The sequence below is a fragment of the Elgaria multicarinata genome, chromosome 11, assembly GCF_023053635.1.
Source record: "Elgaria multicarinata webbii isolate HBS135686 ecotype San Diego chromosome 11, rElgMul1.1.pri, whole genome shotgun sequence".
In the NCBI taxonomy this organism is placed as follows: domain Eukaryota; kingdom Metazoa; phylum Chordata; class Lepidosauria; order Squamata; family Anguidae; genus Elgaria; species Elgaria multicarinata.
Genome location: NC_086181.1, coordinates 24,394,322 through 24,418,475, shown reverse-complemented (window position 1 = coordinate 24,418,475; position 24,154 = coordinate 24,394,322). Strand labels below are relative to the sequence as shown.

Below are 24,154 nucleotides of genomic sequence, written 5' to 3'. Positions count from 1 at the left end.
TCTTTGCTGTTCAGACCAGGCCTCAACACAATTATGTAGCATTATTGTGTTGAGGGAAAGATAAATCCAAGCAACCCAGCACTAGAAGCTAAAATGGAGAAGTTCTCCACAGCCACCATGTCTTACTTTCATCTGTTCCTTGGAATACCATTGCAGTGGTGTGCTGTAGTTGTTGTGTGGCAGTGGATTGCTACGGGTGCTATGGAATTGTCTGTTGTGATGCTACATTGCCCGTATTTGAAACGTTGTTGTTGTTGTTGTTGTTGCAGCTACTGCTGTGGTTGTTGTTTTTACAGTTTTCAGTAACAAACTTGAATCTGTTTACTTCTACCAGATTATCTCTTAGAGACTCTTCTACTAGTATCCATGTACATTGATGGTGCTATATAAATAAATAAATAAATAATAATAATAATAATAATAATAATAATAATGTTAGTTTATAAACTATGAATTTTATTTTGCAAGGATTTCAACATGAAATTGTCATCCATCTTTAACACCATTACCTAAAATATCACTTCTTATGCAATTTCCCCATCAGTCATTCTTAAGATGACTGAATCATAAAGCATATTATTTCACAAGCTTCAATAAACTGGGAAAGTAAGGTAGTACTGAATGTGAAAGAGCTATAATTGGAATGGAAAGAGAAGTTTTTTAGGGCTTTGCTAGGCCTACCTTGGAATCCGTGCAGAAGGAGGGGCGATGCTGCTCTACAAGTAGCAGAGGCCGTCATTCATTTCCATACGTCAGAGGCGATGGGGAAAGGAAAGCCCTATCGCGTCCACCATTTTAGTTGTAATTTTAAAGGGGAAGGATGCGCACGGAAGCTCGTGTGATCAGGTAAGTGTGTTGTTTTTAAAAAATAAGTGTTCCCCCACTCCCCACCCCCAGTTCCCCCCAAGCTCTGAGCTTCCCCCCCCCTGCCCAATCTTGCTCCTGGCTCCGATTGCCCCCCTGCACTCCTCGATTCCCCCTCCCTGCAAACTCCATGTCCCCCCGCCACCGCAATCTCCATTTCCCCGCATCTCCCTGTTAGTATTTGTATTGTATGTATTAAAATGTGTAATTTTACAAAGAATAAATTCACTGGAGACATCCGAAGGAGAGTGTAAGCTAAAAATGAGAGAAGAATTGCTAAAAGAGGGACACATGTGTCAATGGTTCTCGTATTTACAGATTCAGGAGAAGTTTAAGAGCGATATAAGAGTGGGAGGATTCAAGGGCTTGATGTCATTGTTTGAAGAGGTATTATGTAGGGGTGTGCACAGACCCCCCGCTCCGCTTCACTTGCAGATCCGCCATTTTCTGGATCGGGCCGCTCCGCCCCGCCCCCGCTCTGCCCACTTCCGCTCCGCTCCGCCCGGAGCTCCGGATCCGGATCCGGAGCTCCGTTTCCCCCCCCCCATAGGCTTGCATTGAAAGCTAAAAAATTATACAACTTTTTTTCTGTTCAAGTTAGAAACCTCATGTTTGGCACCATGACACCTCATGGGGATATACACACGCATGCCAAGTTTCAAAGCAATCCCATCATCCCCTGATTTTTGGCGAATTTTTGAAAATCGGGCACCCCACACACAACATCCCTGCGAGGTGGGCAGGGGAGGAGGGAGGGAAGGCAGGCAGGCATGCAGCTGGCATTTCTGGGGGCATAAGGAAGTGAGCCAAGGATAAGCCAGTAATGCATATAAAATGGAATAAATCAATCAATAAACAAAGGAGGGGTGGAATTAAAAGCAGCAGTGTTGCTCAATAAACAACAAGAAGAACTTTTTTTAAAAGGCTATATCTGTCTTTTACCAGCAATAGGGGGACGTGCCCGGGGGAGGGGGAAGTAGCTGCCAGTTCAAGACACTGACAGCCACAGCTCTGAGAAGAAGTAAAACGCTCACTTCGACTCAGAACAGGCATTGCTCCACCACTGAAAAGTGACCATTCACTTCAACTCATGATAGGCATTGCTCCACCGTTTTACTCTCTTTGGAAGGCTCTAATGGCCTTCCAGTGCAGGAGAGAGTGGGGGCACGTCCACGATGAGATGCCCTAGGGGAGCTCATCCCCTTGCACCACATCGATTCAGTTGTTCCCCAAGGTTAGGGTGGGGAGCAGTGCTGTGTTTCTATCTCTTATTCTTGGCTTAGTATATGATTTCAGGTTGTGTTTGTGCATTTGGTGGGGCTACTGTGTTAAAAAACACGGGGAAAAGCCCGTTCAGATGAAGAAAGAGAAGTTTCCCAGAATCCCAAGTTACCTGTTTTGCCTATGCCCTCCTCCAACTTTGGGATCATCATGACCGGGAGCTGACTCTGCCCCTCAGCCCTTTGAAAAAGGTATTTTTCCCGCCGATTTTTTAAAAACGTCTAGCCCGCGACCCGTACGATGCAGAAAGTTGAGAGTGGTCTCAAAATGACCCCCATCCACGACTCTCTGTGCACAAGAATTTTCAGAACGATAGCTTAACCCCCCCCCAGTTATCCCCGATTCTTTCCCTCAATGCAATCCTATGGGCGAAAAGCCGAAAACGCAGTTTGAGCCGCGCGGTTGACCCGATTTTCACAAAAATATAGCCCGCGACCCGTACGATGCAGAAAGTTGAGAGTGGTCTCAAAATGACCCCCATCCACGACTCTCTGTGCACAAGAATTTCCAGAACGATAGCTTAACCCCCCCCCCCCAGTTATCCCCGATTCTTTCCCTCAATGCAATCCTATGGGCGAAAAGCCGAAAACGCAGTTTGAGCCGCGCGGTTGACCCGATTTTCACAAAAATATAGCCCGCGACCCAGACAACGCAGAAAGTTGAGAGTGGTCTCAAAATGACCCCCATCCACGACTCTCTGTGCACAAGAATTTCCAGAACGATAGCTTCAAAAACAACGTAGTTATGCGCGATTATTTGCCGCAATGCAATCCTATGGCGAAATGTTTTCAAGATGGCGACCGGAGCGCTCCGCCTGAACTCGGAGCTCTGAAAAATGGGCGCTTCTCTTTGCCTTGCTTCTAGGGGGTCCGCGGTCCGCTCCTACTCCGCCTCTGGGTAAGGCGGAGCAGGCCAATCCGCTACTGCTTCTACGCTCCTAATCGGAGCGGAGCACATCCCTAGTATTATGTACTAATGAAGAACATCTTATTGCCAAAGTATATAAACTATTGTTAAAGTTGGAGGGAGCGAAAGAACAAGTGATGGACTGTATGGTCAGATGGGAAAACAATGTGGGGCATAAAATCCCAATAGAACTATGGAAAAACATGTGGACAAAAGGTTTAAAGTATACACTAAGTACCAGATTAAAGGAGAACTTTTATAAGATGATGTATAGATGGTATACGTCCCCCTCAAAGTTAGCAAAAATGTATAGTGGTTGTTTGGGGGACTGCTGGAAGTGTGACGAGTAAGAAGGAACATTTTACCACATGTGGTGGTCTTGTAAAAGGGCAAAGGCATACTGGGTTAAAATACATGCATTAATGCAAAAAAAAAAAAAAAAAAAAGTAAATGTAGAAATGAAACCAGGAATGTTTTTGCTTGGACTGATGGATGATCAATTAAAAGAGAAAGGATTGTTATTCCAATATATGACAGCGGCGGCAAGATTGTTATATGCGCAATATTGGAAAAAAACACAAGTACCATCAGCGGAAGAATGGCTCCTCAAGGTGTTGGAATTGGCGGAGATGGCGAAATTAACGGCGTTAGTAAAAGAAAGAACAATAGCTTCATATGTAATGGACTGGAAACCTTTTATTGAATATATAAAAGAACTGCAAAAGGATGACTTATTTGTATGTGGATTTTATATATAACTTGTATCCTTGCATTTGATTAATATACTTGCTTGCTCTTATGAAATCTGGATCTGGTAAACTAGAAATATGATACTTGCCGTCTGACATGAAGATCGCTTTAAATGGAATATAGCCTTATGTATTTGTGACTAGTAGTTGTTTATGTTGTGATGTAGTTTGTATAGTTTGTATTGTTGTTTTACCTTTCCTTATGTATTCTGTTTGTGTGGAAAATTAATAAAGTATTAATACAAAAAAAAAGAATAAATTCATTGAAGAAGAATGAAATAGGCAAAAGATTGTAGCAATCTAAAAGCAGGTGTTTAAAATTAAGGCACAAGACATGCTGGATCATTCAGTGTCAGCCTGTTAACCATATAAATAGGGGAGTGTCTCAAACAGAGTTGTGGGTGGAAGTGAATAGGAGGTGGAATGGACATGCTGCTGCGGGAGTTTGTTTGCAAAGCTGTTATCTCTTAGTTCAGTGGCTGCGAGAGCAAAGACCTCAAGCAAGTTCAGCCTGAAGGTATTCAAAAATACTTTTACAAAGGAAAGAAGGAAAAAGGACTCTTTGCAGAAGAAAAGAACATAACTTAGAACTGTATGTATGCAAGGAATACAAGTTTTTCATATGCTGCTAATCTGAAAAGTAAAGATACTCATCCTTAAGCATAGCATAAGAAGTTTGTTCTGGCACATAGGTTTAAAGGGTGAATCCACTGTACCACTCTGTTTCAATCTAAAAGTACCCTAACACTCCCCTGGGATCCGTTCCCCCCCCCCCCAATCTCCATCCCCCAGCCGTGATGGCTGCAGTACTCCTGGGGAGCACTGCGTGCCATCCGCTGCTTATCCTGGCTACTCACAAGTAATTGCGGTAGCCGGGAAAAGCAGCAGAATGGGCTACACGCCCGTGGTCTCAGGCTCAGCCTGAGACCGTGGGAAAAACCAGGCCACAAGCGGTGCAGGTTAGCCCAGGACCATGGCGGTTTGAGTCCTGCCTGGGCCCGGGATCCCCTGTGTGTCATCTGGATGCACAGTGGGGAGCCCGGGCCTCGCACCGGTCTAACCCATCGTCTAGCAAGCCCCTAAGTATGATCTTTATTTTCTTCCAATGAGAACCGTTACTTTTGAATAATGCAAAATAAAAATAGGAAAACAATTATATTCTTATTTTTCCCCTAATAAGCTGATCTTTGCTGTTCAGACCAGGCCTCAACACAATAATGTAGCATTTGGGGAAAAAGATACATCCCAGCAACCCAGCACTTGAAGCTAAAATGGAGAAGATCTCCACAGCCACCATGTACTTTCCCTTCGTGCTCAGGTATGATGGAACAAAGGACGACCAAACACTGCAAAACACCAACATGCTGAATGTGATGAACTTGGCTTCATTGAAACTATCTGGCAATTTTCTGGCTAAGAAAGCCACAGTGAAGCTGACAAAAGCCAGAAATCCCAGGTAGCCCAGGACACAATAAAACATTGTGATTGATCCTTCATTGCATTCTGCTATGATTTCTGTAGCCAGAGATTTCATATCCAAATATGGGAATGGAGGAGTAGCACATAGCCATAAAGCACAAATGTTGGCTTGAACAAGGGAGCACCCTAGCACAAAAGAGTTAGCCAGAGTTTTCCCCACCCATTTCCTCATCCTGGATCCGGGTTTGGTAGCCATGAAAGCTAGAACCACAGTAAAGGTTTTTGCCAACACACAAGAAACAGCCACTGAGAAGACGACACCAAAAGCAGTTTGTCGTAAATAGCAAGTCACTATCTGAGGCTGCCCAATGAATAGCAAAGAGCAGAGGAAGCAGAGCAATAGGGAGATGAGCAGGGTGTATGTGAGGTCCCGATTGTTGGCTTTGACAATGGGAGTGTTCTGGTTCTTGATGAAAGTCGCTAGTACCAAAGCTGTGACCAGAAAAAAAGAGAATGACAAAAAAGCTAAAGTCACCCCCAAAGGTTCTGAGAAAGAGAGGAAATTTAGGACCTTGGAAATGCAGATGTCTTGGTTCCTGTTTGGAAATTGATCTTCTGAGCATCTGAAGCAATCATCTATATCTAAAAAAAAAAAAAAAAATGAAATTCGCAATATATCAGTCACCACAATCATACCATTATTTTTATCCTGACAGATACCTTTTTCAAATTACATGGAAAGATTCATTCCTTATGTCTGGTCTTCTGTCAAGAAAGTGCCTTTAAAAACACCTACTCCAGCCATTTCATCATTAAAAAAGTATTACTTTATATAGGTAGGTAAAAAGCAGTAAATTATACAAGACAGTTAAAGATATGCATACAGTGTAAGGAACATCAAACAACCAGTCATGGATGGAGGAGAGAAGCAGCAGACTGTTATGCTTGCTGTCCTTAATTAAAAAATAAGCATACTGAGGCAAAGCAGCCAGTTTAGGTGATTTACCTCAACCAGAGTGACAGAATCATCTCTCTTATATCACTGGACTACAGAAAAAAAATCATTTATTTCATTTATGTCCCACCTTATTTCTTCTAAAGAACCAAACGGGGCATACATAATCCTCCTCCTCTCCATTTCATCCTCACAAGAACAACCATGTGGGGTAGGTTGGGCTGAGGGTCTGTGACTGGCCCAAAGTAGCCCAGTGAGCTTCCATGGCTGAGTGAGGACTAGAACCTGGATCTCCTGACTCACAGTCCAACACTCTCAAGCCACTATACCTCACTGGCTCTTTCATATGGGGGCTTTTATACGCATTCTTCTGCAAATACTGTATACAATGCTCTTTTCTAAGCAATTTCTTAAATGCAGGTACAATGTGCTTGATTTAATGGGCTGAGACTTGTAATAATGACATACTTAAGTTCCATTCATTTCAATGGGTCTACTTTGTGTAGGAGTAAAGTTGGATTTTGTCTTCTATGGAACTAAGGTGAGTGGAATGTTGCAGCTGGCCCCATGTAGGGTAGGGGAAAGATAGAGGCTGCACACTGCTTCCAACTCAGGGCGAGGTCACACTCACCTTCAAATTACTAGTAAATATCAGAAGCTGTTGTGTCACAATGCTTACTTTTTTTCTATTTTTCTAGTATATTCTTTACTAGAAATTAATGGCAATGAATTGATCTATTTAAGACCTGAACTTGTTATTGCATTTGTATGATGTATTCAGACCTGTTCATGCTTGAGCTGTCACCATAACTGTTGTCTTTGGAGAACTGAATAGATGATCATTTCAAATTGATGTAAGGTATTATGCGAGGTATCATTCACAGCACTGGACATTTAGTTTCCTACCCTTCCGGTCTGAAATCATCCCATCTGGACATGGAGCACAATCATAACAACAAAATGGCTCCCCCTCCTTCTTCTTTTTGCTGTAGCCTGGGTGGCAGTTGTCATTGCACATGGCAAAGGGCTGCACCTATCAATAAAAATGGGGAGAAATATGTATGGCTCCTGAAGTATAACAACGAAGTTGTCCTTTCCCACCCTCCAGATGTTTTGGTCAACAGCTCTCAGAAACTCTGGCTATTGAGCGTGCTGGCTGGGGCTGCTGGGAATTGAGATCCAAAGCATCTGGAAGGCACAAAGTTTGGGGGAAAGGATTTAGATATGTCTTAAAATTGGGCAGGTAGGGTTCCAGCCTTGCCCTGATCGAGCACATAGGGTGGCTCCTTCTCACGCCGCTCACATGGCTGCCTCTTGTGCGCACCTCCAGGCTCCTTCCTTGGCTCAGGAAGGCTGGCTAGGCTCCAGTGCTGGGCTTCCGTGGCGCCTTGGCTCCCTGGATGGGCCCCACCCCTTTGCAATCTAGGCCTTTAGGTCTCTCAATTATTGACATGCCCCCACCTGTCAGTTCATAGAGAGTTGCTTAATTGGCCAGTGCCCCATTGGCAATACAGTTGTTGGGTGGCAGCCCAGCCACCTGATCAGCCTTGGGCATGGCTGGTGGGCCTATCAAGCAAGAGGGCTGGGAAGTGAATCTGCTTGGAGCCATCAAAAGCATACAGCCTAATCTCCCCACCTCCCCACCCATGGCCAGTGTTTTTTGGGGGGCACAATGTGGAGTAGACTGGTGTTCGGAAGTGCCACCCTATTGCGGTTAGCCCTGTCTACACAATTTGGACAGTCTTGAGCAGTTGTTCTAGACTCAGCCTGGTTTGGGGGCTAAATCATTGAGAGCCTATGCTCAGTGAGTTGAGCATCTGCTTTGCGTGCTGATGGTCCCTGGTTTGATTCCTGGCATCTCCAAGTCCACCCTGACCTACACAGGGTAGGGCAGTGGTCCACTTGAGGGCCGTTTTGTGCCTCACAAACCTAGGGTCAAAGGGGAAGAAGGTGGCTTTGCAAGATAGAGCCCATGCTTTGCATGTGGAAGGTTCCAGGTTTGTTCCTTGGCTCCTGTGGGTACAGTGAGGAAAGGAATCTGCCTGAAACCTTGGAGAGCCTGAAATCTGCCTGAAACCTTGCATTTTGAACCAACTTAAGGGGGTTGAGAAGTTGCCATTTATACAGTAGCCAAGAAGCCCCTTCAGACATCAGGCATATGGAACCCAGCTAGAGGTGCCACGGTATCGCTCACGGCAGTCTTAAGCGAGGGTATATGCCCATTTGCAGTTTTGACCCTACTTCACCCTACAGGAGCAAGAATATGGGTTGCTATTTTATCAAGGAAGGGGCTACCCATTATCTGGTAACATTTTGTTGGTAGCTGAGAAGACCTTTCAGTCATTGGGCCTATAGAAATGTTCAAATTGGACACCGAATCAGAATTGGGCCACTGCTGCTTCAGTAGGGCTGGGAGATGCCAAAATCTAGGCTATAAAGAGATGGCAGTCTTGCACATGCATAAGCATATATTCTGAAAGGCAGATGGGTGTAGTTACTTTTCATTCAATGTTAATTATTGTGCTCCTTTGACAAATGGGTGGAGGAGACCACAGCCTGTGAGGGTGCTAACATGCACACATGGAGTAGCTTCTGTGCCAGCCATAGAGCAACACAAGCAACTGCTGGCATGCAGTTTGGGCTCATTCAGTTGGCCTCCATCCAGTGGGGTGGCAGGGAAGGCATGCTGTGGTGGCGTCTCCTCCATAAACAGTCCAGTTTGGTTGGTTTTGCCCCATCACAGGTGTGGTGTCCACCTGGTGGGGAACAGGGTTCCTGGAGTGGAAGTCCCGAACCTTACAGGCTAGGGCACACCTCAAGGATATCTGAATGGCTAGATATTTGTCCTGTGTGATCAAACTTGCTCTCTCAGGGCCTTGCTAGATGATGAGGTAGCCTGGTGTGAGCCCCGGGCTGGTCCCTGTGCATCCAGATGACGCAGAGGGGATCTCGGGCTCAGGCAGGGGAAACCCTCCCTTGGCCCTGGATAACCGGCACCAGTTGTGGCCCGGTATTTCCCACGGTCTCGGGCTGAACCTGTTCCACCACTTTTCCCGGCTACTGCATTTACTCGCGAGTAGCCGGAAAAAGCAGCAAATGGAGTGCAGTGCTCTGCAGGAGCGCTGCAGCCATCAGGGCAAGGTGGGGAGATGGGGGGAATGGAGCTAGGGGGTGTGGGGGAAACGGAGCCAGAGGGGATGGGGGGATCGGAGATTGCAGGCGGGCGGGGGGATTACGGCCAGGGGGAAAATCAGGGGTGCAGGGGGGAGCAGGGAACCCTTTTTTAAAAAAAAAAACCCACAACCCTACTTTTATCATTGGTGTGTTCCTGCACACATGGCCCCTTTAAGATATAAAATAAAATGGCCAACATGACGGGGCTTTCCTGTACCCTGTCACATCGATGTGTGGATAGGAGTGACAGCACGTGCTACTTCTAGCATGGGCTGGCCCCTCCACACGCCCGGATTTTAAGGTAGGTCTAGCAAGGCCCTCAGTGCCAGAAGCCTGAGGGTGGGGAAGCCTTTGGTTTAAATAGGGCAATGATGAAAGTCAATAGGAATTTGCCTGTCTCTGAGGATTGGCAAGGACTTGTGAACTGCCACCCCCCCAAAAAATGCTATCCAGATGGGAACCTTTAGGGCAGATCGACTTGCTTTTCCAATGCAGGTAATGATATTTTCCTGCAGGATATTTTCCTGCTTGGTACCCTCCAATGGTGGGTTTTGCAGAAATCTGAGGCCATCAGAAGATGTTTGGTGACCAGTCATTGGCATCTTTGGGTGATTGGCAAGTTATAAGTAATGGTCATTGATGGGCTGTGAAGCTTATGACTCAGAATATATGTCTTGTATTTGGGGACGTCTCTGTCTCACCTATTTGAAGTTGTGTGGCACTGGGTGGGCGTGACATGGGGTAGTCCCCACAAGCACACAAGTGTAGCTCAATAAAGGAGCCTGTCCTAACTATCTCATCTACATCTAGATGGAAGATTTTACAGTAGTTTTGGCCATTCCTGGATAGTTGCTCTCAAAAGCTAGTGCTTGGAGAATTCACTTACGCTTTGGCTTTTGGCTGCTGAGATGCCTCAGTACTGCATCCTCCCTTGGGCATTTCAGCATCTACATATATGAAGCCACTGAGAGATGCCATCTGGACAATTGGGCTTTGCTGTCAACAATACATACAGCACTATCTCTTTTCTACTTAGGTATTCCGGGGGTGGGGGGAATAAAAAAATAAAATAAACTCCTACCCACCACAACACAGCTTTTGAACTCAAATCTGCCCAACTGAAACATTCTTGAATTATTTCATATATTTAAGTACGGCCACTTTGTAGAACCATATCTTTGTCTCGCCTGGTTAAAACTTCTGTGCCACACAATTTGATCATCATCAAGGCTCAACTCTTCCCCTGAAGGAGCCCAAGGTTCCAGTCTTCCAATTTTTACTCGAACAAAAGAGTTATTGGGGAATGTTACCAAGTTTGTAACATCAAAACCAGCTACTAATTCTCCATTTTCATCAAAAGTCACTGTATCTCCAGCACTGTTGTTGAACAAGATTCTCCTTAGAAAATGATGGAACTAGAAAGAAAAAGAAACAAAGATATAAAGGTACAACAAGCTGTTGAAATACCTACAAGGAGCTTTACAAAAAATGGATTCATCTAAAACTATTGTGATTAGCACTGGCCTTCTCAGATGATGTATTGGAAGGAGTGGAGGGTGGCATGTACCCAGCAGGGCTCCCACTGCCACCACTGTTTCCCAGCCAGCCAATTTCTTCACTTCCTGTCCCCTGGCTGTGGAGAGCTGCCAATTGCCACTGGTTGAATGGGTTGATTGGTGTTGTTCCAGCACCTACCCCATGACTTGTACTGAGGAACGCTCCTGCCTCATAATGAGGCAGTGTGAATGAGATGATCCTTAAGACCGTCTGTGTGGTCATAACTGTGTGCCTAACTTATGGCTGTAATTTGCACAAATTACACAATTTACATCAGTAATATGCAAAGTTTACATTTATTTATTTATTTATTTATTTATTTATTACATTTTTATACCGCCCAATAGCCGAAGCTCTCTTTGTATAAGTTACATACAAATTTGGGGAAAAAATCCTATGATTTATGGTACTAATTTTATCAAGTTACAAAATTTATGGCAATAATTTAAACAAATAATACAATTTGCACCAGTAATTTGTGCAATTTACATAATTTACATCTGACATTTGCACAAACCATACAATTTATGGCCCTTGTTTTTGAAAATGTCATCTTACACAAAATACTATTATTATTATTATTATTATTATTATTATTATTATTATTATTATTATTATTATTATTATTTAAGGGAATTTTGTGAGTTGGCCTGACTTGTTGGGCCAACTGATGAAAAATGGAATGAAGTATGAGGGCTGAGCCAATGAAAGTGTGTCAAGTAACATTCCATAGCCAGATTCTTCTGACATACCTAGCATCATGTAGTGTGACGTCTTGATATGGTATTGATAATTCATGTTTCAGATTGCATATGTAATTATTTTGATTTTGCTAATTTGTCCACTTCTTCCTTGTATTCCATATAGGGTGGCAAAGGCCTCATTTACACCAAGAACGATATTGCTCTATTTATTTATTTATTTATTTATTTATTACATTTCTATACCGCTCAATAGCCGGAGCTCTCTGGGCGGTTCACAAAAAATGCACTATGCGTTATGCACTATGCACTATGAAATGCACTATGCACTATGCAAGCTGTATGAAAGTGGTATATAAAAGGCAGGAGCCACACCAAGCAGGATGTAGCCGTATGAAAGCGGTGTATGTTATATGTTACCGGGGCCCGACAGTTGTCAGTGCACTTCAATACTGCTATAAAGCAGAAGTGTGGCTCCTGTCTTTTATATACCGCTTTCATACCACTTTCATAATGCAATATCCTGCTTGGTGTAGATGAGGCTAAAGTATGTTAGAAAAAACAAAAACTAAATAAAAACACCCAACAACATTAACTATTGTATTCATTGGGCTAGTTGACCAAATGTATGCAAAAAGCACAGTGAAGATTACATATATGTCGGAGAACTAGACATAAGTCTCTCCATCTCTGGATAATATACTGCCCTGCATTGAAAAATATAATGGTATCTTGAAGATGTAGTTATCTGCCATTGCTGCATGTTCCAAAATTCCAGTGTCCATCCTTCAACTAATGCTTATCCAGTGGAGTTTGAGACCACAGTTATGGAGGAAAAACCCCACCCCCAAACAGTCTTAGAGGGCATAGTTTGCTCTACTACATTATCGTGGAAGTGTAATAATCAGACATAGCTGCCCATTTTAAAATGTCAGTCTCTCTCCATCCAGCAACAGCTATGTTTGGAGCTGGATATGTACAAGACATGCAAAGTTTTTGCCAAAGCAGAAGCATGGAAGAGTACTGTTGGACTGAAGCAATTGGCAAAATGAATTTTGGAGGCATGAGGGAGAAATAATAATAATAATAATAATAATAATAATAATAATAATAATAATAATAATAATAATAATTTATTTCTTACTTGCCTCTCCCTCTGGATCGAGGCGAGGAGCAACATAAAATTCAAAAATATTATAAAATACGAAAATAATATTTTCGTATTTTATAATATTTGGGGGGAGTCTTAGTATTACTGATATGACTTAGTAGCTGAGGATTTCTCATTTTTCTCCTCTTTTTTCAGAGGCAATACTTCACCACTTCTTCATGTGTGCTCTTCTAATTTGGGTCAGACACAGAATGCTTCATAAAAAAAATAATATGTTACAATGTAGCATCATTCTGAGGAGGTGAAATGAGGGAGATTGCTGGCCTAGATGTAAAAAAATAGATACCTAAGGTCCTCCTAACCAACATCTAATCTAAGGTCCTTCTACTCTGGATACCTACTCTGAGGGAAAATTGGAGGACAGCAACAAGGGAAGGTACTTCACAGAAGTAGCCCCCCCCCCCCCCCAATTATGGAATTACTTCCTTGATGAGGTCTTGCTGGAGCCAACGTTGTTATCTGGAAACAAAGCCCTATGAAGAGAGACTGAAAGAACTGGGCATGTTTAGCCTGGAGAAGAGAAGATTGAGGGGAGACATGATAGCACTCTTCAAATACTTAAAAGGTTGTCACACAGAGGAGGGCCAGGATCTCTTCTCGATCCTCCCAGAGTGCAGGACACGGAATAACGGGTTCAAGTTAAAGGAAGCCAGATTCCAGCTGGACATCAGGAAAAACTTCCTGACTGTTAGAGCAGTACGACAATGGAATCAGTTACCTAGGGAGGTTGTGGGCTCTCCCACACTAGAGGCATTCAAGAGGCAGCTGGACAAGCATCTGTCAGGGATGCTTTAGGGTGGATTCCTGCATTGAGCAGGGGGTTGGACTCGATGGCCTTGTAGGCCCCTTCCAACTCTGCTATTCTATGATTCTATTATCTTTTGGCCACCAGGCCAAGACTTTTCTCTTCTCCCAGGCATTTAGCAGTACAGGTGTGCTCCGCTCCCTTACGAATCCCAGGATCCAAAGCAGAGTGGGCCAATCCAGACCTCCGAAGCCCAGTTCCAGAGCGAATTGGGGGAAGTCCGGATCAGCTCGAAGCTGTTCGGAATGGTCTGAAGCTATTTGGACCATTCTAATGCTTCAGAGCAAGTTAAGTGGGGAGGGGAGCTCACCTGGCTCCACCATCCGCTGCCACTGCAGTCCATGTGGCAATGGCAGCAGAGCCAGGTAAGTGGGGAGGTGGGCTTCCCTGGCACTGCTGGCACTGCTGCAGTCCGTGCAGCGACAGCAGGGGAGACAGATAAGGGGGAGGGGGAGGGAGGCTTACCTGGCTCCGTTGTGGTCTGGGCGGCGGCTTCAACTGCAGCCCAGGCTTCGGGCGGAAACAGGCTGTTTCTGCCCGAAGCCTGGGCTGCAGTTGAAGCCACCACCCAAACCACAACGGAACCAGGTAAGTAGGAAGGGAGGGGGGCTTATTTGCAGTGATGGTGGTGCAGTCCGTGTGGTGACAGCAGTGGAGTCAGGTAAGGGGAGGGGGAGCGGGCTTACTTGGCTCTGTCGTGGTCTGGGCAGTAGCTTCAACTGAGGCTCAGGCCTCAGTTGAAGCCGCCACCTGGACCACAACAGAAGACGGAGCCAGGTAAGTGGGGGGGCTTATCTGGCTCCACCGTTCGCCACCACCATGATCCATGTGGCGGTGGACGGCAGACCATGTAAGCGGGAGGGGGGCTTATTCGGCCCCCATTTTGTCCCCCTTTCCCCACTTACCTGCCTCCGCTGCCCGCCACAGAGGCAAGTAAGTGGGGAAGGGTGCAAAATGGGGCTGATTATCGATCCAGACCTCCGGATCTCGCTCCGGATCTGGTTCTGAAGCAGATTAGGGGAGGTTCAGATCAACCTGAAGCTGTTCGGGTAGCGGGTGCACAGCCCTATTTAGCAGCATATGTTTAGTTTTAATCAATCCCAGATGTATCTTTACGTTTGGCTGAGAGCTCAAAGTTGTTTTTAAATGTATGCTGTATGCTGTCTGTTTTATGTTTTCATTTATTTATTTATTTATTTATTACATTTCTATACCGCCCAATAGCCGGAGCTCTCTGGGCGGTTCACAAAAAATAGAAACATTCAAAGTATAAAACAACAGTATAAAACCATAATATTTTGCTGGTCTTGTGACCGTAAATAAAATTCATTCATTCATTCATTCAACCATAATATAAAATACCATAATATAAAATAATATAAAAGCTCAACCAGATAAAAACAGCAGCAATGCAAAATTACAAATTTAAAACACCAAGTTAAAATTTATTTATTGACTGTTAAAATTCTGGAAGAATATAAAGGTCTTCACCTGGCATCTAAAAGCATATAATGTAGGTGCCACGCGAACCTCCTTAGGGAGCTCATTCCACAGCCGGGGTGCCACAGCAGAGAAGGCCCTAATGGTTTTAAATCTTGTATATCAATTTTTAATGTTTGATCTTTTGTAAAGCAGCTATGGTGTGGTATAGAAAGGATAATAATAATAATAATAATAATAATAATAATAATAATAATAATAATAATAATAATAATACAGTAAAAGACAGCTGGACTTGGCAAAGCTTGTCATGTCCAATTAGAAAATCAGCCACAAGTGAACAACAACAACAATAATAATAATAATAATAATCACCTGCCATGGTTGCACACGATGAACAGCTGGTCTCCGTCGCTCTACCCAACTTCTTCTGGATTCATAGATGGCATGCAAAGCATGTGCAATAGCATAGACAGCATTGTAGACATTGTAACTGTGGCCAGTCATATTCATTTCAAAGAAAGTACTAGGAAGGCTCTCCAACTTTTCATCCCCAGAGCAGAATTCCTTGCCCTCCACATTCACACTGGGAATTTTTAATGAACAGCTAAATGCCTGCTCCCAGAAATTCTGAATAAAATTGTCTCCTTTTCTCCAGTTAGGCTTTATAGTGTGAACAAATGCCTGGAATCCAAATGGCTGGTTTGAATGAACCATGAAGGCTATGGCACCATGGAAATTCTGCATATCCCACAACTTTTGAACAGACACAGCTTCAAAATCCCATTGAGATGTTGCAATCCACACTTTACCCAGGGGTGGCAATGAAAAAAGTGGTGCTAAGAACAGCATTGTTCTCAAATTCTGCCAAGATGGAGGTTCTCCATGTACAAAACATGCACTGGATTTCTTTCCCATGAGAACTGAATAATATTCTAGCAGGTTTAAAAGCAACTCTGTATAATCATCCACAAAAGTCAGTTTTGGTAATCGAACTATGTATGCATAGCAGATACTGTTCTTGGAAAACAGTGGTAGCACTGTCTGCAAAAACTTTTCCCCATAATCATCATCCACAGCCATGAGCCCAACCCATGTCCATCCAAAATGGTGAAGTAACCGGACTACGCCCATGTACTGATGTGGTTCATTTGGCACCATCTTGTACAGAAATGGGAATAGTGTTTTGTCACCATGTGCTGGGGAAAATGACCCATAACTGAGCTGGAATAAAATGTATAATAGTATTCAGGTTGATTAAAAGAGAATGTTATGTTATCTGCCAAGGAATGTTATGTTATCTGCCTCATACAAATGGCCTACCTGTGGAATCTTGAAGATAGCAATGATGTTGGCCATAACGGAAGAGGCTTCAGTTACAAGTCCTCCAATGATAGCAGTAATTTTTTTTTGTGCATCACAGATGAAGTTGGGAACAAATCTCTGGTGTGTGCATAGTAGACTCATTGTGGCCTTATAGGTGATCCTTGCATTGTAGTAGCCATCGAGAATGTGGAACCCCAGAGTGATGTTTGGTAAGATTTTGTGATTCTCATTTATCTCTTCTACAGCAAATGACAAGGCCAGAATGTGTTGGTACAACTTTGGAGCAGAACTGCAATGAGAGTGGACAGATTAATGACATAACAGGAAGTGCATTTGAACCTTTCATTATCATATGACATGTCTTTGGGCGTTACTAGACGAGGCTGTAGCGCGCATTACCTTCCGCAGTCATGTTGAGGCTTCCAGATGACGTTCACCAGGATCCGTCATTATCCTGCGGTGAAGCGTCTTTATCCCGTCTTTAAAAAAGTGAGTTCTAGTGCGCCTTTTCCTGCCGGCCCATGCTAATTCGGAGTAGGTGTGGGAGGATGTGAGGTCACTGCGGTCCGCACTGGTCAGGAAAAGGCGTGCTAAGGGGAGTGGCCGGCGGCTTCGGTCAAGCCACCTCCGCCATTTGCGCCCAGTCCGCAGCTGGGGCAACGCAGCTGAGCGGCTTTTTTTATTATTCCCACAGTGACAGTTTGCGCAGGAACGGAGGACTGGAAATGTGGCTGGTGTGCTGCTGGGGATGGGTGGGGGATGGGTGGGGGATGTGTGCCTGTTTTTTCTACTTCAAGCTCTGCGTGTGTCACTTTTCAGAAAGACGGGCATCCCACAGTCATGGGAAGTTGGTGACTCCTCGCGGTGGGCAGCCACAGCGGCCGCATAATGGCGGTGCTGTACGCTGCGCTGAAGATGTAAAGGCTAGCAGGGACTGAGGGGGACGTGCAGGCATGAAGGGCTGTGTGCCTGTTGGTGTGGGTACGCGGCTGGAAGAGGGCAGAGCTGTTTCTGGACTGCTGCCATGCCTACGCCCAGATGTGGGTTGGGTCCATGGGATGGGGGGGAGGGCACAGAGGCGGTCATCGCCACCGACACTTCAGAGGCATGATGGGAGATGTCTGCATGGGCACTCTGTGCCTACAACTGACCTCGGGTCATATTACACCCGCCACGACCCCCATCAGGAAGTGACCGCATCAATGTTGACCCTCAACACCGGCACTCGCTGGTGCCTGAGGGGGCTGGTACGCAGCAGCAGCACCACCAGCAGCAACAGCACTACAGCTGGCACTGCCACTGCCGGTGCCACCACCGCCGCCGCCGCCAGTGCCGTGGCAGCATCGCTGAAGGCTGTGCAAGCGATCTACACTGTTTGCGGTCTTTCGGACATGCGCAAACCGTGCGGCGAGTGGAAAAAACCCGTGGAAATCAGGCCGGTGTGGCTGCGCAACCGTGCTCAAGGCGGCAGCAGCACAACCGGCGCAAACTTCCGCCACAAATCTAAGGAAGGTGTGGATCATGAGGCGTCACGGCTGAACGGGGAAATCTGCTTTCACCGCTCCTCAACGACAGAACACCCGGTAGGTCTAGCAAAGCCCTTTGTGATACAGCTTAATGCTATTCAGAAGCTTCTACTGAATTTAAGGTAGGGTTGCAATTACTATCAGTTTTTTTTTCTTTTGCTGAATAAGACATAACCTGAGATCCATAGCAGATTCAGATACAGTTGCTAGAGCAACCATCGATTGGTTAGGCAAGATAGGGCACTCCAATTTTCTATTCCAATCTAGTCTTAAACTGAGGGTATCATATTTACTTGCTGCTATTAAATACCCCAGAAAAAATATGAAATAATGCATTAAGTTGTTGAAAATATTTGCCAGGTATAAGTAAAGGAATCCCATGCATAACATAAAGAATTCAAGGTATAAGAGTCATCTTAAGTGTGTTGACTTCACCCCATAGGCTCAACTGTAGCAGTGCCCTGCCCATCTATCTATATTTTGTGTAATCTCACTAATCAGTTTATTTAAATTTATTTTGATCAATTGAGATATATCTCTTGGAATGAGTATTCCCAGATAGGTAATAAAATTGAGGCACCACCAAAATTGACCATTAGCCAACACACTAGGAAATATATTATCTCCAATTGGCATCAACTCTGACTTTGACCAATTAATTGAGTAGCTGGAAAGATCACCAAAGGTGTTGATCAATTTCATCCAAGCAGGAATAAATGCCTGGAGTTTACAAATAAACAATGAAATATCATCAATTAAAGAATAATATAAAATTCTTGGCCAGCATGTAAAAACCCATTATTACTACTACTATTACTAAACTTCTTTTAGATATCTGGGAATACGTATTCCTAGAAAAATTAACAAATTATTTAAAATGAACCATGGCCCCCTTATTAAAAATATGATCATTGATTTGAAGAAGTAGAATGAATTGAATTTGTCAATTCTAGGGAGAATTGCAGCGATACAAATGACTTTAATTCCCATGTTTTTATTCTTTTTTCAGGTTCTTCCCATTCTCCTTCAGTCAAAAATACTGAAGTCTTGGCAAAAACAAATTAACACATTCATTTTTCAAGCAAAAGCACCCCACAAGGCTTTAAAATTATATTATAAAAAATGAGGTAATGGAGGCTGGAGACTTCCAAAATCTTGCATTATATGATGAAGGCTTCCAGTTACGACAGCTTCATTTTATTATTATGAAGGCAAATAAAAATTGGATATGCTTGGAAGAAAAAATGTTGAGTAAAGGCCCTTTATGGGCATTACCTTTTCAATCTACAAAAATGAAGGAATTAAACAATATTCAAAACCCATACACCAATACTATTTTTACAATTTGGAAAAAGTGGCAGTCTAAGGTGTCCCCAATGTGGTCTCCTCTTACCCCATTACAATCTTATCCAGGTAAGTTAAATGCAACTGTTGCTACTAAAGTTTCTGAATGGGAAAAGAAGGCATATTTTCAACTGGAAGATTTCTATGCCCAGGATAAACCCAAAGCAATAGAACAATTTAGAGTTGATATAGGAGATTTAGGCCTGGGATGGCTACAAGAAGCTCAATTATCCCATCTCCTTAGGGACGCTAAGGCCACAGCTAGACCTAAGGTTTATCCTGGGATCATCCAGGGTTCGCCCCTGCCTGAGCACTGGATCCCCTGTGTGTCACCTAGATGAACAGGTTTGACCCCTGGATGATCCAGGGATAAATGTTAGGTCTAGCAAGGCCCCATCACAAAGATACACACACTCAGAACTTTAACAGCATTTGAACGAGCATTGTTAATGGTAGGGGAATGGAATAGTATCTTTAGTGTATGCTATAGTAATAGATGCCCAGATGGGCACAATTGAGAGCTTGACAAAAGTGTGGGGAGGAGATTTTGAAAGAGAAATAGAAGAAGCTAGATGGAACAAAGTATGGAACAACAGACCATTTAGATCAATATCAGTTTCTATTCGAGAAAATGCTTTGAAAATATTGCATAGATGGTATCGAACACCAGTACAACTAGCACACATCATTAAAACTTGAAGTCCCCTCTTTTGGAGAGTCTGCAAGATAACAGGCACTTACTTTCATTCATGGTGGTCTTGCTCATAAATACAGGGATTCTGGAGATCAGTACATAAATGGTTATTACTAGAGAAACAATTGTATATGATCTAGAATTATTTTTATTATCAATATATAAAGGACTTAATACTGGATTGAAATGTAAAGACTTAATATTATTCCTGTTGACAACTGCCCGTCAAACAATCATGCAGCAGTGGAAAAAAATGGACAATTTGAATTTATCTGCATGGTATTGAAATATATGGTCTGTGTCAATATCAGAAAAAATAACTTATGATTTCTTTCAAATTCAAGGGAAATCAGAATCAACATCGTTCAATGTCATATGGGGGAGATTTGTCAATATGCATCACATCTGAATGTACAACCATGTATGCCTGCTTCAGCTCTGAATATATGGACATTGTAACAACAAATGAAGGAATAATGCATATTTATGATTTGGGGGTTTCTTTCTTTCTTTTTTCTCTTTTCCTTTTTTTGCCTCCTTTCTTCCTTTATTTTTCTCTCTCTCTATTTTGTTTAAGCTACCTTCCCCTAGAAGTTGTATCAATCAACTTTTATTTATTTATTTCCTTTTGGTATATTATACATATTCACATAACCGTTGGGTTGATATTAATTGTTAGCGGATAGTTTATATTCAATCATTATTTTTGTATCACTTTAAATAAAAGTAAAATTTTAAAAAAATCCAAAAAAAAATCTTTACATGTTAGAGAAAGAAGGAAAACATCCTTACACAGGTTCATCAATCAACGTCTGTGAGGGCTGCTGTATGAAAGAAGGGCTGTCCTGAAAGAAGAAGAGTTGAGAGGCAATTGCACCTATGATAAAGTTGCCTGGCTGATAAAATTCATGGGGTAGAGGAAGTGGATCATTAGTTATGCTGCAATTAATAGAATGTGTCTTGCAAACAACATGAAATACTGAAAGAAGCAGCAAAACCACTAGCATCACCATCTTAAGGTCAAACATTTTGAACACCAATATCTCCCATCAAGATTTAGGACTTCATGCTTCTTTCCATAGCATTATCAGAGTAGCATCAATTTTGTTTCATCCTTACACTAATGGCTTGTGATGCTGTTGACACACTGATGTAAAACTTCTTCCACAAGATATCTCAGGATCACTGTCTTTGCCATACAGTTAGTATAGCTTCCCTCTGTTGCAGTTTCACCATCAGTGTCTCTAAACAATGTCTTCCCTCTGCATCATGTGCAAATATGAACTACTTTTCTAAATATTTCTTCAAAAGTTAAATTAGACATCTCTCTCTCTCTCCTTTCTTATGAATGACATAGACCTGCCTATCAATAGATCATATTTTGAACCATGTATTTATATAGCACAGAATTTATGGTTACTAGAGATCTCATTAGTATCCCTTTGGAATTCATAAAACAAGAAGCACGTAAAACCAGTAATTTTGACAATGACAAGACAGATAAACATGTCTTGCTATTTGCTATGGCATCACGCATGGGAAACAGCTGACAATATATATTATAATGCTTATTTTCTGCTTTGAGTAGTAACATGAAAATAAGGTGGAAAATTTCCCCAATGGGCAAGTGAGTGCAAAAAGAGCTGAATTGCTATTTAAAATTCAGTCTGTTTGAAAATACGTTTAACACTTAAGCAGGAAAACAGTGAATACTCTTCAACCAGTTAAACAAAAGAAACATGCCACACATGAAGTCATAAGGTATTAACAGTTTATAAGAAGAAGTAAAATGCAAAGGAGTATCACTTACGGAAGTAAAATGTGAAACATGTGATGATTACAAAAGTACATGTATACACTATGCAAAATAAACATCAGTTAAACTCTTGTTAAGACCTGTTAGAAAACTATGTTAAGAGAATATTAGGCCCAGCTAGGAGCAGTTGGAAGGATACCGTGGGCAATGGTGTGAAAAGCCATATGAATACAGCAGTCCAAGTCACGCTGAATATGAGCAATTTTGTATTCAATGTTGTGCAAAGCTATCACAGTGAGCTGTTGAGGGTGGGACCAATACCCTCTCAGAGTCAGATGGTAAGAACTGCTGGTGGACCTGAGTGTTGCTGCCTGCTGCCATGAGGTAGAAAAGATATGCTGACAAGTACTCAGTGACAGAGGAGGACATCCACCGGTGAATATCAGCCCACGAGAAAGAACTTTGCCCAGCCCTCAAACTTACAGCAGTCCCTGTCTCGATGATCCACTTGAAAGGCAGCCAAAGTTTGCACTATGAGATTAGGTATTTGTTGAAATGGCTAGGTAGTATCCACTTCATCACAGGCAATTGCTAGACCTACCTCATAATCCGGTGGTGAGGAGCGGCCAACCCACGCTAGAAGTAGCGTGGGCTATCTCTCTAATCCACACGTCAGATGCGACGGGCTACAGGAAAGCCCCGTTGCGTCTGCCTTTTTTTTTCAATTAAAGGGACGGATGCGCACAAACACTCATGCACTTAGGTAAGTGTTGTTGTTGTTTTTAAAAAATCGTTCTCCCCACTCCCCCTGCCCGCATCTCCCCCCTCCCCAATCTCCGCCCCTTCCCCGATCTCCCCCTGGTTCCGGTCTCCCCCGCCCCCAATCTCCCCACCCTGCCCTGATGGCTGCAGCACTCCTGCGGAGCACTGCGTACCATCCACTGCTTTTCCCAGCTACTCACGAGTAATTGCAGTAGCCTGAAAAAGTGGTGGATGGTCTTAGGCTCATGGTCTTAGGCTCAGCCTGAGGCCGTGGGAAATACTGGGCCAAAAGTAGTGCCCGTTGCCCCGGGGCAAAGGAGGGTTGACCCCTACCTGAGCCAAGGACCCCCTGTGAGTCATCTGGATGCACAGGGGCAAGCCTGGGGTTCACCAAGAGCTAAACCCTGGTCTAGCAATGGCCCTACCCACACTTTTCTTACTTTCTTCATTCTGCAATGCTTGATGAACAACCTCATATAGGCCTGAGCAAGGTAGATGATTTGGGAATACAGGAAGTCACAACTGGCAGGAACAGTGTGTGAAAAACAAGGACTAAGAGGCCAGAGATCTGATAAATACCCTGAGACATCACTTGGGCCAGATCTACAACAAGCAAGATATGACACTTTGAAAAAGTTTTAAATACTGTATATGGAGTGTGTTCTGTGCCCCAACAATTGTCCCTACTGTTACAAGCCATTTTAAAGCAGAAGTGTAGATCCTGTGTTGGACTAGAAGTGTTAAGGTGTATTTCAGGGCTTTTCAGCCTTTTTAGGAGCAGAGAACCTCAATCTTTTTGACACTTCCAAAACCTCAGTGAATGCTGTGGTATGGTGACTGGTGGACTGTTGTAGCCCTTTCCAATGCATCTTAGGATGTGTGATTGAAAAGGGTTGGGAAGGCCACACTAGGAGGGGAGGGAAAAGGGTCCTTCCCTAGACACCAGTGTTTCATTACTGGGAGGAGTTCTTCTTACACTGGTCCAGTGCTGGGATCCAATGTTCTGTAATTCAGAACAGGGCACAGGTATTGAATTTGCTTCAACCTTGCCAGACCTACAGCAATACTGTTTCTGGGCATCGGATGTTAAGAATTAAACAGATAAAAGTTAAGTCACTGAAAACCCTTTATTAATAACTTTGTGGCCATTATATTGTCTTGCCTCTTGGTTCTATGGTTCATGGGTAACAAACAAACAAAAGAAAGTACAGACAAGAAATAGAACATATTCTTAGACAAACAACAAATTTATTAACATATAAAATTGTTAACTTGATTCCACTTTGTCAGATAAAGAAGAGGAACAGCCATGAAATGAAAGAGCTATAGATCATCTATCACATTTTCATGCAAAGTTCAAATGTGCATAGGGTAAGAAAAGAGTAGTTCATTTGAAAGCAGTAGTCATGGGTATGTCTAAATCAGCTATATTAATATCAGACCTTTGTAAGGAAATAAATAATCAACATACACAATACAACTGAGAAACAGTTATGTAGAGGGAGGGTAAAATGGCTTACTAACCAAAATATTGGCTAGGAAATCATTAAGACATATCTTTGGTTTTTGTGCAACATACATGTCATTATTGATTAATAAATTCAATGGTATTATTATGAAACTCTAACAGTGCAAATTTATATATGTCTGCTCAGAAATTAGCCTGACTATGTTTCATTGGATTTGCTCCCAGGTAAATGTGTATGAAATCTCAGCGCCGGGCC

General features: G+C 43.2%; 1 protein-coding gene across 1 annotated transcript; it reads right to left on the bottom strand.

Moving 5' to 3' along the window:
* Positions 1-4,953: 4,953 nt before the first annotated feature.
* LOC134405518 (vomeronasal type-2 receptor 26-like) lies at positions 4,954-22,097 on the bottom strand. The gene is made up of 7 exons (XM_063136764.1): positions 21,990-22,097; positions 20,705-20,757; positions 16,346-16,637; positions 15,398-16,246; positions 10,536-10,763; positions 7,081-7,207; positions 4,954-5,861 (listed from the first exon to the last, which is right to left on the bottom strand). The coding sequence occupies exons 1-7, from the start codon at positions 22,095-22,097 to the stop codon at positions 4,954-4,956; spliced, it is 2,565 nt and encodes an 854-aa protein (XP_062992834.1).
* Positions 22,098-24,154: the final 2,057 nt, after the last annotated feature.

Excerpts from the sequence above, each read along its gene's own strand:
- LOC134405518 (XM_063136764.1), bottom strand. The coding sequence starts at position 22,097 with ATGTCCTCCTCTGTCACTGAGTACTTGTCAGCATATCTTTTCTACCTC. Across the intron at positions 16,638-20,704 it reads ACGTTGATTGATGAACCTGT|TTCTGCTCCAAAGTTGTACC; the intron begins GTAAGGATGTTT and ends CTCTCATTGCAG. Across the intron at positions 16,247-16,345 it reads CTATCTTCAAGATTCCACAG|CTCAGTTATGGGTCATTTTC; the intron begins GTAGGCCATTTG and ends ATTTTATTCCAG.